Source organism: Letharia lupina (genome assembly GCF_014066315.1).
Source record: "Letharia lupina isolate WasteWater1 chromosome Unknown contig_21, whole genome shotgun sequence".
Classification (NCBI taxonomy): domain Eukaryota; kingdom Fungi; phylum Ascomycota; class Lecanoromycetes; order Lecanorales; family Parmeliaceae; genus Letharia; species Letharia lupina.
In genome coordinates, this window is record NW_023502990.1 from 1,028,916 (window position 1) to 1,049,688 (window position 20,773).

Genomic DNA, 20,773 nt, shown 5'->3' on the forward strand with positions numbered 1-20,773 from the left:
GAGAATTGTGAAAGCTTCAATTACCACCGATAGGTACGTCTTTTGTTCAGCCCTAGCTCCCCTGATCTGAGGAGCAAACTCCGGCTATAGGTATCTCCGTACCTCGACTCACCATCCGACCCAATTTAAATCTCCCCTCAGCGTCTTCACTGCGCATCCTCAATGTCTTCCGCCACTCTCTTTCGTCTAGCCGCGCGCACACAGCCATCGTACCTGTTCCGGTCATCGCAGCCAGCAAAGACAATCTCTCCAAGGGGAGTATACGCCGGCTCATCCGCGACGGTGCCATGCAATTACTTCAGTACAAGTGTTAGGAGGGCAGCCGATAAGGATGGACAAGAGGCAACCGGAGGCTCAGGGCATCATGAAGAGAGCTTTGAGGAGTTCACTGCTAGGTATGGGCATTTGGCAGCTCGTCTGTCCTCGACCTGCCCTAGCTCTCTGAGTGCAGAGCATCCAAACATCGAACCTGGAGGCAACTATGATGGGTCAATTGGCTGACAAGAGACGTTTCCAGATATGAGAAAGAGTTCGATGGTGTTCAAGATGTCTTCGAACTACAGGTAAAGACTACATCTCGCCCCGCAAAGCCGAACCCTAGAATTCTGAGTTTTTCGTCTTACAACAGCGTAACCTGAACAACGCTTTCGCCTACGATCTCGTCCCCTCTCCTTCTGTCATCACAGCCGCTCTTAGGGCAGCCAGAAGAGTTAATGATTTCCCCACTGCCGTACGCGTCTTCGAAGGTGCATTACTCACTTCAGCCTTTTCTTTTTCGAAGACGTACTCACCCCTTGAGATACAGGTATCAAAGCCAAAGTCGAAAACAAGGGCCAATACGACGAATACTTGCGCGATCTCGAACCGCTTCGGGAAGAATTAGGTATCGATTTGAAGGAGGACTTGTATCCCGAGCAACTTTACACTGGAGGTGCAAATAGGGCTTGAAAGGGACCGAGGGCGTATTGAGAAATTGGGGACGAAGAGGAGAATTGGAGAAGCACGTTACAACCAAGATTGCACAACGCCGTTTGACTCGTCTGTACGCGATATATGCACATAAATATCTGCCAAAGCTTGCTCGTTGCTCCGCTTCAATAAGGTCGAATGGCTTGCAAATTACAGGTTTGTTCTGCGCTGCGCTGAGACCGATCTGGTATTGCACTTTTGCCTTCAGCCTGGGCTCCGACACGGAATAGACCACGATTTGTTAGAAAGCGCCACGGTTGAAAAATTCTGACATTAGACTTCGTAAATTCGACGAACTTGAGCAGGACTACAAGTGCTCAGATGGCATTTCATCCCAGTCTTGCACCATTGAAAGGCTATTATGTACATCGAAATAGCTCAGATACACAGGTACCTCCGTGATGCCTTTTTGCGCCAAAATGTACGTACTGTTGACATGCCGATCGAAGGTAGCAAATACCTACTTTACACATATTCATGTATAGGGAACGAGTTATTGTCTTCTCTCCCTCGAAGGCCCCATTGTGCCATCGCCAAGTATCAATCCATGCCCACGTATTTAAACCAATTAGGCCTGCAATCTTCCTTGAATAGGAATCTCTCGCCATCGGTGAAGCGGCCCGTGACACACCCTCTACATTTGGGCGATTTAGGGCAGTTGAAGTAGGGTATGTGCTGGTATCCTATATCACGGAACCTGGAATGCAGTCAGATGGCGCCTGTCCATATTGGGTTCGAGGTCGAATGCAGATGCGGGAAGTCTCACCAATGGATCTTGCTCTTATCCTCAAACAGTCCCAACGCAATACTATGCACCGGCGCATCCCCCCACCTCTCATAGAAGAAACCACCCGCTCGATCCAAGTGCTCGAAATAGTCTTCATAGGGTTTGGAACGCCAAAATCCCATGTCCGCAATCTCGAAATTGCTCCAAAAATGACACGTGCTGTACCCGTGCGCTTTTATATTGTGTTCCGGCCTCCTTTTGCTATCCACGACCCACTCCCTCGCATTGTTCTCATGCAAATACTCTGGATGTGCCGCCATGAACTTTTCTGTCTCTGGCCACAAGGTTGGTATGGTCTGCGGCGCATCGTAAAGGTTGATCGTAAACCCGTACGTCTTATTGTGATCATTCATCCAGCGGAATATATCGTAGTCAATGTCGCAGAAGAAGTGTACTTTTGGCTCCACGCGCCAATAGTAGCGGACATCTTGGAGGGCTGGGTGTTTGTAGAACATGCCACTATTCCAGCGGCACATTTGATGATAGGATACCATAGGGCCATACTGAACCTCTTGCTCTTCGAGCATCTTGGCAGACTCATCAAAAAGATCGCTATTGATCCAGGAGGGCACTGCCCAGTGTTCTTTGGGAATTAATTCTGTAGGAAGAAATTCTATTAATTTGCGAAGATGCTGGGGTGAGGGGCAAACTGGACAGCCGTACCATAATTGCATTTTGCTTTCGTCTCCATCTGGGTTAGACGTTTAAAATCTTCTGAGAAGGGGACGTCGTTGAAAAATGTCCAGGGGTAGTTGAATTTTGAGTTCCATGTTCGCTCCAAGTCTCTCATGGATACCAGCATACCATCTAGCTCCTCATTTCGTACCAGCGCCAGTAGTGTCGCATTAATGCGAGGTGAATCGGGATTGTCCGCAGCATACCCATCGGCTCGCCATAAAGGTGGAGGAGGTTCGCCATACTCTGGTTGCTGTTAGCATGTACACGTGAGCATATTACGGTTGTTGTACCTTGTAAGGTCGGCTCGTTGGGAAGCTCATGCTCCAGATCGCCTTGTCCATGTATTGTTGGCGGGGTTCTAAAGGCCTGGAAGAGGAGGTAGAACAATAAAAAAGCAGATACTATCGCCAAAGCACGCAACGGTCTTGGGATAGCCATGTGGGCAGTCTTTCTCGGCCTCTCATCGACCAGTCACTTGAGAAACAATATAGGTATGAAGAGATCGTCATGGCCATTGGCATACTTCTTCTACCTCCCCATCCTTCATCATTCTTATCCTTTTCTCTATTCAAGAAAACATTTCACTACATACTGTCTAGTATCAACATGGCAAATCCTCGGCAAGACTAGAGCCGGGCTAGGCTCGAGTTGCCTCATTTCAAGACCATTAATCATTTTCCATTGCCCATCTACCATTTCACAACTTAGGATACACATAAAGCATCTCCTGCATCCCCTGGCAGTCACTCCAGACCATATCAATGTACCATTATCACAAGACGAGATTTTGAGGCTCGCACGGATCAGCTAGAGATTACTAGACCTTCGTCTTTGTAGGAACCAACAACAGAAGCCCAGCCTTTTCAATTCACCGATCTGCGTTACAGACCGTGGAATTCAGAAGCCGCTTTATTGTTGCTGTCGATATCAAGCTTGCCTTTCATAATGCCGAATAGCGAACGTCAATTTCAGTCTTCAAATTGGTAACCTTGACTTTGGGATACCGACGGGTCACTGGCCGAAAGTCGGGTCTAATACTTATGACCAGATCTAGTCTGGTTCTGCTGCTCAGATTTGTAAAAGGCTCTGCCTAGGTTCGTAGAATACGCGATGGACCCTAGAGCGTGAAAGAGTTTCTGTCCTTCACAGGGTATCCTTGCAGCGTCTCCCTTTCAAGCTTAATGACTCGATTTTGCGTATTTGTGCAGCTTCCCTTGCTAGTCCCACTCCAGGACATGTTCTCGAAGCATCACTTTTCCAGCCCCATAGCTAAATTACTGGCAAGCATTTCCCATGAAGGTGTACTGTCAGCTTTGCTGATTGCTCTCACTGCTACGGTCACAAAACCATGCAGACTCCTGAAGGTGTCGAGCATTTGCTTCAGCCTACCAGCATCCGGAAGCTCCGCATGCAAAGCGGAACAGGGACTGGAGTCGTCAGAATCGGATTCGGTGTCCTCATCGTCTGAGGCTGCTTTGGCCAGCTTTTCCTGTTTGAAATGAATTGCATGCTTTTGGTCGGCTTTTGTAATTGTGAAGCTACTCTCCCAGTCAGAGGATATCTGTCTGGTAGCATAGGAGGCATGCAGGTCTGAGAAAAGAATTGTTAGATCAAGCAATGATATGATAGCTTGGCGAATAGACGCGTGTTTTTTCAGCAAAAAGCATTGATCTTCGAGTTTTGTAATGTAAGCCTGGTGGACTGCGCTCATACTGTCAACATCCTGAGCTCGATCCATGGCGATACGCATGTCAGCAGTAGCCACTGAAAGGACCATATTAGTGATGTAAGTCAGCATTGTGTTTGTCATCCAGAGGAGCCGGTGGCGAAGTGTGTAAAGTTGTAATAGTGGCTTCTTGTCTGTTGCTTGCACGCTTTTTGCGATTTTCTGCCGCTGGAGCAGATACTTCGCTCTCTGCAATTGCGTCAGGAGGACGAAGACACGCTGGTAGAGTTCAATGGAATCTGTTCTGATAACGTTCGCAACGGGCCAAGGAAGAGTGTACGAAAGCCGAATACCCTCAAGAACGCTCATGGAGCGCCGTGCTCCATTTGACTCCTGTTGGGTTGCTGGACTCGGACAGATCTCAAGCCGATCAATATCAATGCAGGGAATAGATTTGAAAGCCCCTTGGAATAATTCAGTCATAGTGAAGCCATCATTCCATCGAGGATTCCCACGATCTATTTTCTCGAAGATCCGGTTGTTGACGTTGGTGCAGAATGCGCCTTTATCGAAGTAGATATACTCTAAGGCATCCAACGATGACTGCAAGCCACAACGCGAATCAAGTTGGGCACGAAGCTCCAACAAAGATGCTTGATGCTTATTGGCAATCCACCTATCGAGGGCCATGTCGAAAAGCTCGGCGAAAGGACTGAACAGGCCAAGATCCGCTGACAGACAGACAGATTCGTAGGTCAATGCAAGCTCTTTTGCCGGATCTTGTTTCAGATCATGGTGTTCCCACCCCAAACGTCTTAGAAAGTCGATACTTTTGCCAGTATTGAAAATCTTCTTCGCGGCTACATGGAGAAATTTTGGAGCGTGCAAGACACCATTGCTATCTTTGATGAGATGGTATGAATCTTGCCACACGGAGTTCAAATGAACCTTTTTTTTGTCTTCTTTGATGAAGATGACCCCATCGCGCCCTGTGAGCTGACCTTTTTCCATCCACAATCGTAGGGGCTTAAGGTACGTCTGAAAACAGTCGAAGAACAGATTGGCCATGTACTCATAACCTTCTGCATCTCCAATGCCTTGGTTGATACATGTTCTATCGAACAAGCATTCGAGTATGCGGAAAGGCCTTTCGAGCTTTGGATGAACGTCCAATTCCAGCAAAACGTCATATACCTGTAGTAAGAGTCGGCTGATATTGGAAGTCTCATCGTAGAGCGCCAAGAGACTTGGAAATGATTGGGCACCAAGGGAGAGGATCTTGGTTTGTATTGCAGACAAGGCACGATCAACAATCTTTAGGCGTGAGGTAAGGGTCGCTTGAAAAGTCTGTTCGAGTGGAATCCTCTCGTCCTTTCCAACCCACTGTCGGACGCTGAGCAGCTTATTAGCAATTACAGCAAATCCTGCCAATAGACTAGTCAATGATTCATGAGAGGCATGCTCTAGAAAATCCGCTCTCGACACGGTAGTCTGCCCTTCGTCCCCTTGACTGAAGATAGACGTTGGTAACCCAAGGAGTAAGAAGATGACTTCCCGTCCCGCCTGCAGCTCAGTCAAGATCGTCTTTGGCCTACGGTCTTCGTCTTCCTCGCGAATCAAGTCAAACTTATCGGCATCTTGCGAATTCCAGATGTGCGCAATTTGAACTTCCCGAGGCGAAATAGGCTCAATCAGTGTTTCAATGCAAGCTCCGACCTCTTGTCCAATTACGCTGGACTCCGGCGTGAGTACTGAAGGATCAGAGTGAAATGATTCAATCCGCTCATCATCGTCCGAATCATCTGCCGTCAAATCCACATTCTTCCAGATACCATCCTGGTCATCCAATGGGTCTTCAGCTACGATATCGGCCCATGTCAAAGGCGCAGATGGAAGCTCAGGCTTCAGCGATGCCAGATGCGCAAGATTTGGATGGTCAGTTGGTCTGTCCGATAGCTGTAAAAAAAGCGATAAAATCTCCGGAGTCCATCTGTTTGACGTTACGGACAGTTCTGCTCGTCGCAGATCCAAGGCGTCAGCTAGTACATCATTGTTGAGGATCCTCCATTTCTCCTCCAAACCCTCCAATCGAGCAGTGATCTCGAATTGATTGATACGCGGAGAATGACTGTTTGCCAGAGTGCGCAATGCTGAACGCTTACAGCGGTCAACATCAGCCTCTGACGGATCTCCGGTTAAGGCCTTAATCAGTCTATCAACCAAGAAGCTGGTTTCCGCATTGTGTGCCATCAAACTGGAACAGAAGTCAATGGTTGACGTTGGACATTCGAATACCCCAAACAGTTGAAGCGCGACTGGACGCGATATTGAAACTAGTCCATTTAGGGGTTTAGTCTTACGCCCGTAGAATGTGTAGGTACTGGGAGACTTCAGTCTTCCACAAACCGTCTCCACCCAACTACCGCGCAGCAATTGAGAAACCTCTCGAGAGATTATGGGGAAGCCAGTTGAGGCTTTTCATTGTGGCGAATCCTACGGTCTGTTTGCCCTCAACCTCGGTTATCAACAGATAACAACAGAGGCTGTTGGGGCAGGATGTCCGAAGATCTACTTGACGAGATAGAAGCTATTCAGTCAATTTATGGCAACGATGTATTACGAGAAGCAGATGGTGCTTTTGTCTACATCCTATCGATTCCCCATGTCGAGGCCTCATTGCGCGTGCTCTTCCCGTCAGACTATCCTGAGTCAATACCACAACTGCTAGGCATAGAAAGAACCGGGGCGCAGGCGAGAAAGGGTTACGGGAGCCATGTACTAGATACTGCACAAGCAACGTTACTCTCGGTATTCATTTCAGGCTCAGTCTGCCTCTTCGATCTACTGCAGGAGCTTGATACCGTGTTGGCCGAGGATTCCAATGGTCAGCAGTCTTCCCTGGCCGATCCTGAGGATGATGCCCGTCTTGTGCTCAAAGCCGCCCCGCCTGTCACTTGTGGTCTTGGGGAGGAGCCTCGCTGGATTCTCTCCTCAGCCGTCACCGAGAAGAAGTCGACCTTCGTAGCTAGGGCTTGCTCCGTCACATCGCCAGCCCAAGCGCAGGCATTTCTAGCTCACCTCCTCGTGAATGATAAACGAACTGCCAAAGCCAGTCACAACCCAACAGCCTACCGTATCCGTGCTCCCTCCACTGCCAAATCAGCAAGTGAGGTTCTGTACGAGGATTGTGATGACGATGGAGAAAATGCAGCTGGAGGAAGGCTACTACAATTGTTAAAGATCATGGATGTATGGGACGTGCTAGTCGTCGTCAGTAGATGGTACGGCGGGGTCAAGCTAGGGCCTGATCGCTTCAGCATCATCAACAATGTGGCAAGGGAAGCTGTTGTCGAGGGAGGCTGGACGAAGAGCGGGATAAGGAACGATTAGGGACTGCATGGAGAGAGTGTATGCTTTGAGTAAGCACCGTAGTTTTCTCTTCCATGTCGTCCTGATGTTATTTATCACACTGAATCGGGTACTCACTGAGACTCTCCCTCATCATTTCGTGATGCTGGGTTCTATTTTCAGCCTCTCAATTTGTGATTCTTTTTGACAATTCCACGGCTGCTATGCTCTCCAGCAGCTCACGTCTGAGAGATACTCCACGTTGTCAGAGTTTAGGATAATTACCACTGGGAAGGGTGAAACAGCAGCTGAACCTCGGAAGTGCTTGAGCATTGTAAGCCTCGGTATTAAAGCGGTACGGTGTGGTTTGTCGACTTGCTTAGGTCTGTCTATTCACTAAGGGATTTGCTAATGTGAAAGTCCATTTCACCCTCAACTCATTGTGTTCTGGCTTGCAAACTTCATCGCGCGGCTCAATTCGAGGCTTTCAGAAGAGTCTTCGGGACACCGACCGATGTAAATGTTTAAGGCACTTGGTGAGGCGGTGATTACGGCTGGGTGAGCTTGGCCTCATTGGCTACAAACATAGCTCTGGTACGATTGCGAGAAGAAATCGTGTTATGGTGATCGACCCACTATGAGTTTTGTTTATCCGCATGCGCAGAGCTGTCTCATCCCAGACTCATCTGCACCACCCGACGCGACACAATTGCCACGTATTCAGCATGGAGAAATGATTTCGCCATGACATTTGGAGACTTCGGGTCGCAAAGATTTGTCTTCGCGCAACTGGGGTCATCCTAGCTTTCAGATATGCAGCAAGCAGCATGCTCGGACTTTTCATTGCTAATCTTTTCATCAAGTTGTTTGTCGAAATGCGGATTCTTCCTAATAATCTCCATCTGTGCCTCCAGACCATACCGCTCCCGCTGACTTTGTTGGTCTTTCCCGCGCCAGGAGCTCTTGCTGCCCCGAGCTTCGAGACTTTACCACTTGCGAAAAGGCAGGCAACTTGTTCCTGCAGGTCCCTGATCCGTCGAGTTCAGCTGACACCTAGATAGAGCTGTTCTTCCCTCCATCGTGCCCATCGGCTTGCCTACAGTACCGACCAACGATAATCCCGGGTTACCCGTCCTGCCCAGCAACTTCTCGACTAACGGATATACGACTTCGAACAACTCTCTCGCAGCAGCCCAAATATTCGTTTATCGTGTCCCGCACTCCACCATCGAATTGCACGTCAGAACCACTAATCCTATCGACGGCCAAATCCTTGGAAGCACTCTCCTCAGGATCCACGAATTTATCAATGACGAGATCAGTCGTCACGGCGGTGGGCCCCTTGGCCCCAAGGATGACCCCTTCGTCTGGGAGACATCCGGCTCTCCTCGCAACCTGGCAGCAGGCCTCACGACGAACAACTTGCCCTTGAAGCTTACGGTAGAGAGTGTGCCTGGAGAGCATGTGACATGGGTCGTGTTGCTCATTGCGGTCGAAGGGCTGTACTTGTGTTTGCCGGCCGTGGGGAGAGATTTTGGAACGCAATTTGAGATCTGGGACTGGAGATATCAAGCGCAATGGGGGTCTGGAGAAGTGAAGAAAGTGAAACCCGTGACTGGGGAGTCTGTGGAGACGGCAAGGATAAGAAGTGGCGCAGAAGAAGTTATACCTTGAACATTTCAGGCATAAGCTACGATACCAAAGAGGAATACTTCACGGAATAATTTGTTTTATCAAAGATTGAGCCATTTTCGAGAACGGCAAACCTGCCTCATGTCCTCATATCTTCATTAAGCTTCAAATTTTCTCGATGAAGCCAGGCTCTTCGAGCAATGATGTTCTCCCCTCCCTAGACGTAGATTCCCTCCTTTGAACTACCCTTTCGCTTCTCGAACTTAAACGTCTTGATTGCATGGTATGTGCATTCAGAAACCTACAGTTTCCGGCGATTTTGCGCCTCTCAGAAGAGCTACAGGAGGATCTGGTCAGCGACTGGGTGATGGGTGGTTCTGCGGAGCAATCGCTCACATTACTTTTCTCTCGGCTCTTGATAGCTTCATCTGAGCCTTGGGGGCTGGAGTGGCAATAGCAGTGTCGTAGAAGCTGGGCACGGCCCGAAATGACGCGAGACCTTGCAAACGAAGGTTATGGCTCTGCTCGAGGCATGGTCCCCATTGGACAGTCGCCTGTCTCAACTAATTCAGTAAATGAGCTAGGGTGCCGAAATTTCGTTCCTCAGCACGAAGCTGTGGTGTGCCTTGCTAAGTGAATGACCGGCATAGCATCCTCAGCGTTGTAGATCCGCCATCAGGCTTCCGGGAGTCCCCATGTGGGTATGATGGCGTATGTGAAAAGATCAGAGAATGAGGAGGAGGACGAGGAGAAGTATCAAGACAAATATCAGGATGCCAATGCAGCAACTTGACCATGTATCTGAGACGCGATTAGTCGCTTAGCCGCGGGGGTGATTGATCGAAGGTCCTCATACCCTCGTTATTCTTTATGACCCAGCCAACTCTCTTGATGCCGTTCTGCAGCTTGCCTCCCACTCTATCGGCCAGCCTGTCTGCATCTTCGAGCATCTCTCCCTGCTCTTCGAGCTCTCTACCCATCTCGTCTGCTTGCTGTCGTAGATTTCCCACGGTCTTGAATACACCATCTAGCGCCTCATCCTGCTCATGCATCATCTCAACTTGTCTTTGCTGTTCGAAGACGCCATAATCATCGCCGTCAGGTTCATCTGGGTCAAAAGCCGATGGTGGGGGCAGTGTTCCGTTCATGCCTTGGCTTTTGCTCTGGGCGCCAATAACAGTCTTTGCGAGCTCTTGCCGCATACTTTCAACTTCACCTCCGGCATCTTGTACCAGCTTTCGCCTTCGCCCCACCTCATCAATATCCAATCCATATCGGAAAGGATCCCCTTCGACAGCCTTTACGCTGTCTACTAGGTCTTGTAGGTCTGTGCTGAGATCTTGGACGGTGGACTCGAGCTCGCTGCGAGCTTGTGCCAGCTCAGGAGATGATGCGGATGAGGCGAGAGATCTTATTCGAAGGTAGGAGGAGAATAATGATCTCGTGGTCTTCAAAGTGGATAGGACATCACTGAGGAGAATCGTGAGTTTCTGACTGTTTATTGCTTGCGATTGACCTACGCCTGAGCCTGTAAGAATGGGTCATCCTGGCCGGTGAATGACATTATATGGACAGAAGTGAAAGGTACATGCACGTAAAGGCAGATGCACAGTGTCAGTACACTAAAACTTGGATGCCTACCTACGCCATTTAATGTCTCTTGCATCTCGGACTTATGGACTGCCGGACTCTACTAGACTAGTCAATCTTGGCATCAAGGCAAGCCTTGAACTTCAGACCTTGTTCAAAGTCTCATACATGAGCAATTGCTTGGGTAAGTAGGCTGATGATTGTTTTTTAGAGTAGAGTGAAAGCCGAGACTCGAAAGAGGAGTATAGGGAGGAGTAGAGATGGAGTATTTTTGAAAATAGTTTTGGAGATCAGTCGGAGCAAGCTCCTTCGGCGCAAATCGAGTTACTCCAGACCCCAAGTGGCCTCTCGATCGAGACTCGATACCATATTGCGTCCCGGTGGCCTGCAATAGGCCAAACTTTATGATAATGTTTCACCCTTCACGTTGTTAATTGCCTGTTGTCATGGGACTCACTATGGGCAAGGGGGAAGGATGTTTATTGCCAATTTTCTTCTAATTTGCTTCTATGTAGTGAGCGAAATGATACCCAAGTATCCTATTCCCCACCATTCAGACTATATGTACTAAGACCTGCATGCAATCAAAATTCTCACACTGGGAAAAAGGCAAAAGCAACCATCCAGAGTGTATGTACAAGAAAGTGCATGCAATCTAACATTCCACACTGTGGAGGAAAATGCCTTTGGCAATCTTATGAGCTGCTCTTCAGAAGAAGTAGCCGCTCAAAAATTTGGCGCTACGCTTGCCCTTTGCGGCGACCATGTACCCGCCAACGCACTTTGTACCAGCCGCCACAGGTATCCAGGTTACTGTAGATTGTGTCGTGCACGTCCCGATCTGTAATCCGTCGGGCGAGCAGACTGACTGGCCAGGAGTGGCGCAAGAGCCGGTAGAGGAGCCAGTCGATGCCGTGCCCGAGGCAGAAGCTGGTGCAGCGCTCGAGCCAGATGAGCTTTCAACAGCTGCAGGAGCTGAACCGGCGGCGGAAGATGGGGAAGCGGGTGCGGCGGCGGAGGGAGCAGCGGCAGCCACGGAGGGAGAGGCGGCAACAGAGGGAGCAGCAGCAGCCACGGAGGGAGAGGCAGCGACAGCGGGAGCAGCAGCAGACATCGAGGGTGCGGCGGCAGGTGCAGAGGCTGCTGGAGATGATGCAGGTGCAGCGGCGCCTGAAGCTCCAGAGCTACCCGCATTGGAAGCTTGAGTGTCTGAGGAAGCGCTTGACGAGCTGCCAGATGCTCCACACTTGGGCCCAGTCGGAGGAGTCAAGACGTCGGCCTTATTGGCGCTGGCCATTTCGACCGACGAACCAGGAGATGGAAATTTCACATCTGTTGCTTCGGCCGTCGTGCAGTCCGTAACCGGGATGTTTGCGACGAACATGTCAGGGAATGAAGCCGTTGCACGTCCGGCAAGCTCGGGAATTGCGTACTCCTCCGTCTCGTTGAGAGAAGTCTCTCTCTTGCTTGAAGCCCCAGTGACCTTGATGGAGGCACAATTCATGTACATCTCACGATTACCCACCTTGTTGAACCAAGTCCATGCAAGGGTGTAGGCGCCAGGAGTAATACCTGCAGGAATAGAAAAATCGTATGTGTCCGGGTCAGGAGCGGAGGCGGAACTATCTGCTCCAATATTACCCGCCTGATTTCTAGCCGGACAACCTCCTTCGATTGAATGGATAACCATCCACTTAGAGCTCTTCGTTGCAGGCGTGTCCGTGGTAAGAGAAACTTGACACGAACCACCACCATGGACTGACTCACCCAAAAAGGAGAGCTTCTGTGAGGCACCGATAGCCATATTGGTGACTGTTCCACCAGAGTTACTCGTGGCTTTGCACGGGAAGTTTGAACCATCGGCATTGAGGGGACTATTGTCGGGACTGCCGTATGGCGGAGGCGTGGCCATGACCATGTGACCCTGGGCTGTGGAGGCGAAAAGAGCGAGGGCCGAGAAGGAGAGAATGGTCATGATTGAAGACATCTTGTGGTTGGGAATGTTTTGGTGCTTCGTTCCGGACGAAGTGTTTTGGGTTAGCTTTGATCGGATTGATTTGTGACTGTGGTCGTGTGCGCTAGAAATAGGAGTTAAGGTTTGGAAGCGTTCTGTGTAAGTGGTGTGAGCTGAGGAATGAAGGGAGAGAGAGGGGAGGATTGATGGATATTTAAGGGCACGAATGGTGGCCAAAAACAATGGTGAACGCCTGGGTAAAGAACAAATGTGATTGTGCTTAATTCGACAATGAAGACGGTGGGACAATGCTATTGTCGTGTCAATGACACGAAATGGACAACCATTATTGTTGCATTCGAGACAATGACTTCAGAAATTCTAGAATCGAACAAATGAGCTTACCTAGGGTAATTGAACGATACTACAACTGTTCTCTAGTAACAAAGATTGTCTTGGATGACGAAAGACTGTGAGTCTGCCACAGGCACGACCAGGATAGAGAGTAGAATGAACGGAAAGGCCAGCCTCAGAAGAATGGAGATAGTGTAGGAACTCAGAAGGAGATGCATCCAGAAGGTTGGAGAAGAAGAAGAAGTACCTTAAGTAAGAACATTGATCATGTTTCGATTGACTCCTTGAGACAAGAAGCCCCCGTTGCCACAGAGGGGTGAGTATTCATTTGGCATGTGTTAAGGTCGGCCATTGGAGCGGCGACGTCCAACTCTACAGATGGGTTCTGTAAGCGCCAGAATTTCTTCCATACAGTGCTCAAGTACAAGGGATCTAGAGGCGCGTATGATATTCCTCTGTTGTTTCAAAGCATGAGGAAGAAGCTGGCGTCCAAGTAAAGGCTTGTCCCATGATTGTATCTGAAGCACTTCGGCTACGAGGTCACTCTGCATTCTACCCAGAGCATCGTGGCAATTCTGTGCCCTTTCCCCGCGAACCAAGCGTGGCGACGGAATCAGACATCAACGGCGCCAAACGGGGATAACCCCCCCCCCTTCACGGCAGCCAGTCATTGGACACAAACTTGTTCACAGACCCAATTCAAGGCCAAGGATCGAGTGAGTATCTTTAGAGTACAGGTCCTTGTACAAGGATAGCCGACAGCCATTGAATTGTTGAAAGCTAGTGGTCCGAGAGACAAAGATTGAGCCTACCAGAAAATGAGCGTAACAGATGCACACAGAACAACGGCCTAAGTGATGTAAGAGAGGAGAGAACGTGCAGATAAAGTAACAAGTCAATGAAGAAATCGTTGAGGTTCCGAATATAGACATGTGAACAGAGCCAATCAAGACGCGAAGCAGGGATCAGCCGAACATTTAGGCGCCAAGCATTTTTTCGGACTTTGGCGACCTCTGGTCCGCCTCAGGTACACCTTTTTGAAACAACTCATTAACAGGACCGGTCTACGGATCTTTGATTGCATGATTCTAAATATGGCGTCCCCCATGCTCTCCAGGCAGGCTCTTTTTCTTATGGCAGACATTTCAGCGACTACTTAATTACCTGGTCTTTGTCCATCAAAGAAACCTGTTGCACTTTCCCTAACAATTGACCTCAAGCCATTTAGGCCAGAAGCAAAATGCAAAGACGCTTGCTCCAATGGCTGTCGAGTTTGCTGAAGTCGAGGCAAAAAGGGCAAACAAGCAGTTACCGGAAGCTCAATGCTTGAAGGGCACATAGAGAAGAGCCACGGAGCCCTCGTAGCTTCAGAAACTTGAGGTTTTACGGCCGACACCCACGAACAGCTCTCAAGCTGACATCCACAAAGGCAAGAGCGGCCAAGGGACCTGGCAAAATGCCCACCGTCTGTCCTCTCTCGCTCACCTTTCGCTCCTCAGCATAAATGTGGAAGATCTCACGGCGTCTTTGCTTCACGGTGATCAGATACCGCAATGTCCGTCCTAGGAGCATCCGAAACATCCTCCTTCCGTCCAACCCTCCGGGACCTATCCACTGATCCGGGCCCTGTTCCTCTACCCCAACCAGACGACCTCAAGGCCATTCTCGACGCCGAAATAGCCACGCATGCTACCATCCTAACCATAATCGGAGACTGCGAGCGTCAGATCGACGAATCCTCCGCCTCAGTTTCCCCACAAGATCCCACAATCCGCGATCTCCGTCATGCGCTCAGTCACGCTCTCCTAGAAGCTAGCCAGTCAAGAACCAGGCAAGTAACCTTGGGCAAGCAACTTCGCGTCGTGTCTCGGCATCAACGAAGACTTGAGGGGAATACTTCAGGTTTGGGACTTGCCATCGACCGCTTTCTTGAGGCGCGCGATGAATCATTGAGGATGGAATTTGCGGCATCAGCGCAGGTATTTGGCAACGTCGCAAATGGTGCTCGCATGGTCGTGAGACAAGTGGTCTCTCTTTGCGAGGGGATGATTGGCCAGGGTGCTATGATCGGCAGGGCATGGTCGGAGGTGTGGCAACAGCTGCGTGCAGACTTGTCGGAGGAAGAGAAAGAGGAAGAAGGAAATCTGGAGGAACGAAAAGGGGAGGAAGAAAAGGCAGAGGAAGAAAAGGAGGATGAAGAATGAAGAATGAAGAATGAAACACATGGCCAAGTAGATATTAGAGAGCAAACACCCGAGCTTTTGATTTGCTCTGGAGCGGCGGCCGGACAGCTTCTGGCGTCTTGAGGTAAAGGCAGAGAGGGATTTATTGCTAGGCAGTCGAGCATGCATTACCAGTACCAGAATAGGTCATACCAGCGTGATTTCATCAGGATATCAATTGCTACAGGCACTTGTTTTCACGTCTTGCACCCACTGTCCCAAACATCTATCTCTCGACCCTAATGCTTTTTTGTTCAAGAGGCGACAACCCTCGATCAGATACTATTTCGACTTGCATCCAACTGGAAATTTCTTGAATCTCAAGCAATATGTTGCCCTGACCTTGCCGAGAATCGAATATTTTGGCTTGCGATTGATTATTGCGTAATTTATCCCTGGACCTGATACTGCCAGACCAACAAGATGCCTCGAGGGGCTCTGTGGCAGTTGTTTCCCTACATTGAACAGTCAGTAGTGTGCCAAACTCGATGATGAATATCTGCATTTCCATGTCTCCCGTCCAATGTACCTCATCACTTGGTATGCAACCACCAAGGATGTTGTCTTTCAAGTCCTTTGTTTTCAAGACCGATAAAGGTCCTGACCCGGAATCAAGTGGACCGCTAGTCATGTCCATGAGCCATCAGAAAAGAAGAGCGCAGATCTTCTCCGGGAAGAGCAGCCGTAACGCACGCAGAGAGAGTCAACGCGCGAGAATGTCTAAATACTTTCACTTTTGATCATAACTGTGTAAACCATTCCATGTCTCCGCTCTCGTTCAAATACTACGCTTAGGGCACAACCTCCTTCTTGCTCATGCTCTTCCTTTCCCTAGCCTCCAGCACTCCATCCCTCCAAGCCTCGACCTCCTCCAGGGCGTTCATAGGTTCCTTCTTTCTGGTCAAAAGGAAGCCTTGGACCTCAGCAGGCGTGAATTTGTCTTCTGGCAGGCGGTCCGCGAACTGAACTGCAATCTCTTCAATACTTGAGGGCGAGAATGTCGTTGTGGGTGTATTGGCTTGTTTAGGGCTTTCTGGAGGCGTCATGACGTCTTCGATCTTTGCGGATTTTGGCTGCAGAAGACTACCATTAAGGGTAGCTTGGTGAAGAGTTCCGTTTGCCCTAGGTACAGGACCGAGCCTGATCTGCTCCGGGGCCAGGCTGGCAGGCGTATCGGGAGTATACATGCGAGTGAAGAGCTCGCAGATTTGGGATCGAGTAGCATTGGTGAACTTGACCTTCATGTCCACTCGACCAGGGCGAATGAGGGCTTCGTCGAGCTTGTCCGGAAAGTTTGTCGTCATGAGGAGAACTCTGCCTTCGTGAGAGGCGACTCCATCGATGGCGTTCAGCAGTCCCGAGAGAGAGATGCCTTGATTCTCCTTGTTGTTCTTTCCATCTTTCTGTACAGATTTGATGGCTCTGGTAATTTCGGCGCCAATCTTGGCGGCGGCTTCGTCTTCTGGCTTGAGCTTCTCGACTGTCTCCTCCTCTTGACGCTTGCTTAGACCGGCGCTGTCAATGTCTTCCAGGAGAACGACACATCTTCGTGGTAAGCTAGTAAACATCATGCCAAGGTCCTCTTCCGTCAGTGTGGGATCCACGAGGGAGATGCAGTAGATGTCTAGGCCAAAGACCCCTGCAATGGCCCAGGCAAGGCTGGACTTACCAGTCCCTGGGGGACCGTGGAATAAGTAGCCTCGCCTGTATGGAATGCCTCGGTTAGCATACCATCGAGGCGTAGATGGATGTAAATATTCATTGATGTCGACAAGCACCCGGTTCTTCTGCTCATGATCCAATACCACGGTCTCAATCGGTCTGGAAGGTCGAGTAGCAACCTTCATCCATAGTGTACGACCTCTGCCCCTCTGTTCCTTGGGACACGGCCTACGGACAACAGTACAGGACTTTTCCTTGTCCAAGTAATGGTCCCGGGCTACTTTGATGAGATCTTTGATTGGCTTCGTCGAGCGTCCGACACAAGTCAACGTGATGTTCTCTTCGTCTCGCAGTGAACTCCCTCCCCAACCATCGCGCATCACGTGTTTGTTCTCACGCGTCAGCTGGAACAACCTTCCGTTGTGGAAGAAACGGTGAATTCCAAATGAGGGCTGAAACCTTGGGGGAACTTTGGCATCCCAATTGCTGAAGTTCACGAGTTTGCTGGGGTCGAGCTCAGGCACTCCCATGTCGCCGTCGACCAGATCCCAAGCATTTTCCCGTCCGGTCTTGGCCATCAGCTTGCGGGAGTTTTTTGAGACATTCTGAACCCTAATCCATTCCATAACGTGGTCGTAAATGTCGTCGTCGGAATCGATCCTGATGTAGCTCATGAAGTACTCATTGAACTGCTCGGAAGTGTGTTTCCAAGCAAATTTGAGGGATGTAGCCAATCCGAATATGAGGAAGCACACAGAGACGAGTAAGGTGATGTCGAAGCCTAAAGAATCTAGCAAGAATTTTGAGATGATAGAGTAACCGGGAATGAAGGCCTCCAGGATGTTGGCTGGGAGCTGTGTGACGCTAGTAGTTGAGTTGTCAGTAGGCAATTCGGTATGCTTTAGAGCACGGAGAGCATCGTTAATAGCCATCCGAGGCCAACGAGCGCTCTGTGAGCGAGGAAGCTGGCGCAAATCGTGTGCAATGAGCGTAGTCTCACTAAACAGCTATGTCTAGTATGCTCAAAGATCTTGGACAAACGCAGGGTTCCGCGTTTAAGACGAGTATATAAGGACTGTCAAGCAAGGAGATGTGTGAGTAGAAGAAGCGGTCGGTTCCTTTTTGCAAGGCAGAAGTGAGAAGAAAGCACTTGGATGAGGGGCAAACACCGAAGGATTCAAACGTCTTAGAGGCAAACTTAAGATCAAGGCTCCAATTAGATCAGTCAGGGGAGGAAAAGTCAAAAGAGAGTGAGGCTCCAGCTAATGCAATGAATCATGCGACCTCGGAGAATTAACTGTCATACAGGAGAGGACGAATCTAAGGCTGCATCATGGCCACAGCAGCTGAAGCTTGAGCACCTATCCGTTGGCAGTAGTAGTGACCGTTCACGGGCCAGGCAGCGGGCCCAAATGACCTAGCTTTTCTAGTGGCCTCTCAACGTTCTGGCTAATTCCCCGGGCTCCTGCCTATCGCCAACTTACAAAAATGTGCGTTGTGGGATGCTAGAGACGTTGGGAAGGACGAAAAGGACGAAAAGGATGGTTGAGAAATGCTGCGGTGGCTGAAAGCGTGGCGAAACCGACTGCGCCTCAGCTTTCGCGATAATCATCTTATGTCAGACTGCGGCTGTGAGAAGGGACAAAAGGGCCAACTAGAAGGCAGTCTGGAGGAATAGGGTAGTCCGCAGAACGGAGTGTCGCCGGAGAAGCTTCGAGAAAAGGCCAAGGTCTGTGGAAATTCTCATCTCGCGAATCTTGCAGTCATTCGCGGCTATCTAACTAATTACAGCCAATGATCTATGTTGAAAGCTGCGCCTCCTACGTTGCAGAACAATCGATGCTAGGTGTTTCCCCAGAGTGCGCCCTCTTCTCCACGTCAGTCTTGCCGCCACTTCGTAGAGCCAAATCTACCAGGCAGTCGACTTCTTCTGACTGCGAGCTAGTTTCAAATGAACTCTCCACTGACCTGCAGATCCATATCAATTGCAAGCGGTGTTATTGGGACATCTAGCCAGAATTCGACATCGCCATTAATGAATGACCGTTCGGTGTAATCTAAGGTAATCTTCTCCAGCCATGGATGGGCCCTCGGTTTTCAGGGTATGCTATTCTTAGAGCCGGCGGTTTCCGCAATATGCTCTCTGAACATTATTTTTATCGCCTGTTCTGCGTTCGTTATAAGTATTAGACAAAGAAGTCCCGTGAAAGTTATTCTATTCGAAGGGTTCGATATATCGCTTAGTCCAGACCACTTTTCCATCTTTCGGATCCATCACAGTTGCGAAATGTGTTTCTTCATTCAGGATTGGAGAAGAACTCAACCACCGAATGATGCTGTCTTTGGTAACGCCCTGTTCGTGCGTGCTGACTTTCTTCGATGAGTTCCGTTTGGCTCTTTTCAAAGCTGTCTCCCACAAGTTCACCGCCGTCTTCTTACGGTCGATACTCTCTACGACTATACCGTCCAGGAGAGTCTCGAAAGAATCTTTGTGAGTGGCTTTCAAGGATTGATTCGTGTTCTCTTCAGCCGCATCGTGATTGGTAGCAACGATGAAGTCGGTTGCTGACCTGATGACGGCAGTATGATGGTCTTTTTCTATGGTGAGAGTATTTTCGCCGTCGCTAAAGATCAAATACGCTGCAGTAGTCGGGACACTTGGAAGATCGCGTTTGATGGACTCCAGCGCTAAAATATCAATTGAAGAGGTGTCGGATGGCAGAGTAGGTAAAAGATAGCCCCGCAGTAACGAAGATATTGAGGGCTGAAAACCAAGAAGAACGAGAAGGTGATGGGAATAGAATCGGAAATTGGAGAATCTGCCGCTGCAGTCATGGCTTGGCCTAAAGTTGAGAGACACGCTCAAACCCTTTCTGACGCCAGTCAGCACCCCGACGTAGCCGATGTACGTGATGCTCGAGGCCTGAATTGCAATTTCGCAGTCAGTTTTGCCTATTTGAGGGGACAATTCGAGCGTTGGAAGATGTTTCGAAAGTAAACAATTCCCGAGAATGTCTCAAGACTTAAGGAATTGTCCAAAAGAGGAAGAGTGGGCTCCGAAATACGTACAATGACCTCTCCGCCTGGCTTTTCGACGAAGTCTAGATGAACAATGACCTTTCTCAAAGCATCCATACCCCAATCCAGCGTACGGAAATGTAGCATCTTTGTGTTTTTGTCATCGTCTTTCACTCTCACGGCTCCACTGGTGCAACCCATGAACAGGTCAAGTAAGACGTTAAAGGCTACTAAGAGATACATCTCTACGCCAGTAGTCTCCTGTATACCCCGAAGCTCCTCATTCTCTTCTTTATTGTACACTCGCCGAAGTAGGAGACGCGCTAGCCATCTTACTCTTTCGACGGAGATATTCGCGCGTAGATCCTTAACGATTTCGTCGAAGAGAATGGGCAACGTTGCTATTTGTGGTTTGAAGTCCGCTGCTATGTGCTGATAACGCTTTCGGGGTGGAAGAGACAGATCGATCGTGTACCTAGGAGGTTCATCGCCGTCCTCACTTGCATCGCTACCAAAGTCCTCGATAGGCTGATTATTGAGCTTGAGGATACTTGCATTGCGCCCCCGCAAACCGGCAGATTCCATGTTTGCATGAGACTTTTTCTTTTGTCTCCATACGGGTCCGTCAAGAGTCTGATATAGACGCAATTGTCGCGCGCTTGTCGGCATTGGCATTTGCAGGCAACCATCATCAGAATAGATGGCAGTCTTCATTATCATCCTGTCTACATTGAAGCCATTCATAAGATATGACTTGCAACGCAGCGACTACTACTTTCTCTGGCACCGAGCCTACTCCCCTGCCAGTACTCTTCTGTAGGATGTATCGAGATACCTCACCATCCACAATCATACATCGGTCATCTACCACTCGCGGAGTCGGGTAGCAGAAG

General features: G+C 49.4%; 10 protein-coding genes across 10 annotated transcripts; 4 read left to right on the plus strand and 6 right to left on the minus strand.

Annotated features, from left to right (window-relative positions):
- Positions 1-162: 162 nt before the first annotated feature.
- On the plus strand, positions 163-948 carry HO133_005508 (uncharacterized protein; the record flags this gene model as incomplete). Its single annotated transcript, XM_037296417.1, has 4 exons — positions 163-395; positions 518-563; positions 629-746; positions 806-948. 4 exons carry the CDS (start codon positions 163-165, stop codon positions 946-948), a joined length of 540 nt encoding a protein of 179 aa, XP_037148399.1.
- A 561-nt stretch (positions 949-1,509) lies between these two features.
- Positions 1,510-2,872, minus strand: HO133_005509 (uncharacterized protein; the record flags this gene model as incomplete). The annotated part of the gene is made up of 4 exons (XM_037296418.1): positions 1,510-1,666; positions 1,736-2,354; positions 2,420-2,677; positions 2,725-2,872. 4 exons carry the CDS (start codon positions 2,870-2,872, stop codon positions 1,510-1,512), a joined length of 1,182 nt encoding a protein of 393 aa, XP_037148400.1.
- An 811-nt stretch (positions 2,873-3,683) lies between these two features.
- Positions 3,684-6,350, minus strand: HO133_005510 (uncharacterized protein; the record flags this gene model as incomplete). Its single annotated transcript, XM_037296419.1, has 1 exon — positions 3,684-6,350. One exon carries the CDS (start codon positions 6,348-6,350, stop codon positions 3,684-3,686), a length of 2,667 nt encoding a protein of 888 aa, XP_037148401.1.
- A 306-nt stretch (positions 6,351-6,656) lies between these two features.
- HO133_005511 (uncharacterized protein) lies at positions 6,657-7,490 on the plus strand (the record flags this gene model as incomplete). The annotated part of the gene is made up of 1 exon (XM_037296420.1): positions 6,657-7,490. One exon carries the CDS (start codon positions 6,657-6,659, stop codon positions 7,488-7,490), a length of 834 nt encoding a protein of 277 aa, XP_037148402.1.
- A 702-nt stretch (positions 7,491-8,192) lies between these two features.
- Positions 8,193-9,122, plus strand: HO133_005512 (uncharacterized protein; the record flags this gene model as incomplete). Its single annotated transcript, XM_037296421.1, has 2 exons — positions 8,193-8,242; positions 8,510-9,122. 2 exons carry the CDS (start codon positions 8,193-8,195, stop codon positions 9,120-9,122), a joined length of 663 nt encoding a protein of 220 aa, XP_037148403.1.
- Positions 9,123-9,892: 770 nt separating this feature from the next.
- On the minus strand, positions 9,893-10,746 carry HO133_005513 (uncharacterized protein; the record flags this gene model as incomplete). Its single annotated transcript, XM_037296422.1, has 2 exons — positions 9,893-10,608; positions 10,722-10,746. 2 exons carry the CDS (start codon positions 10,744-10,746, stop codon positions 9,893-9,895), a joined length of 741 nt encoding a protein of 246 aa, XP_037148404.1.
- Positions 10,747-11,379: 633 nt separating this feature from the next.
- Positions 11,380-12,657, minus strand: HO133_005514 (uncharacterized protein; the record flags this gene model as incomplete). The annotated part of the gene is made up of 1 exon (XM_037296423.1): positions 11,380-12,657. The coding sequence occupies one exon, from the start codon at positions 12,655-12,657 to the stop codon at positions 11,380-11,382; it is 1,278 nt and encodes a 425-aa protein (XP_037148405.1).
- Positions 12,658-14,531: 1,874 nt separating this feature from the next.
- On the plus strand, positions 14,532-15,182 carry HO133_005515 (uncharacterized protein; the record flags this gene model as incomplete). The annotated part of the gene is made up of 1 exon (XM_037296424.1): positions 14,532-15,182. The coding sequence occupies one exon, from the start codon at positions 14,532-14,534 to the stop codon at positions 15,180-15,182; it is 651 nt and encodes a 216-aa protein (XP_037148406.1).
- Positions 15,183-15,991: 809 nt separating this feature from the next.
- Positions 15,992-17,794, minus strand: HO133_005516 (uncharacterized protein; the record flags this gene model as incomplete). The annotated part of the gene is made up of 1 exon (XM_037296425.1): positions 15,992-17,794. The coding sequence occupies one exon, from the start codon at positions 17,792-17,794 to the stop codon at positions 15,992-15,994; it is 1,803 nt and encodes a 600-aa protein (XP_037148407.1).
- A 1,283-nt stretch (positions 17,795-19,077) lies between these two features.
- Positions 19,078-20,465, minus strand: HO133_005517 (uncharacterized protein; the record flags this gene model as incomplete). Its single annotated transcript, XM_037296426.1, has 2 exons — positions 19,078-19,785; positions 19,932-20,465. The coding sequence occupies 2 exons, from the start codon at positions 20,463-20,465 to the stop codon at positions 19,078-19,080; spliced, it is 1,242 nt and encodes a 413-aa protein (XP_037148408.1).
- Between the last annotated feature and the right edge of the window lie 308 nt (positions 20,466-20,773).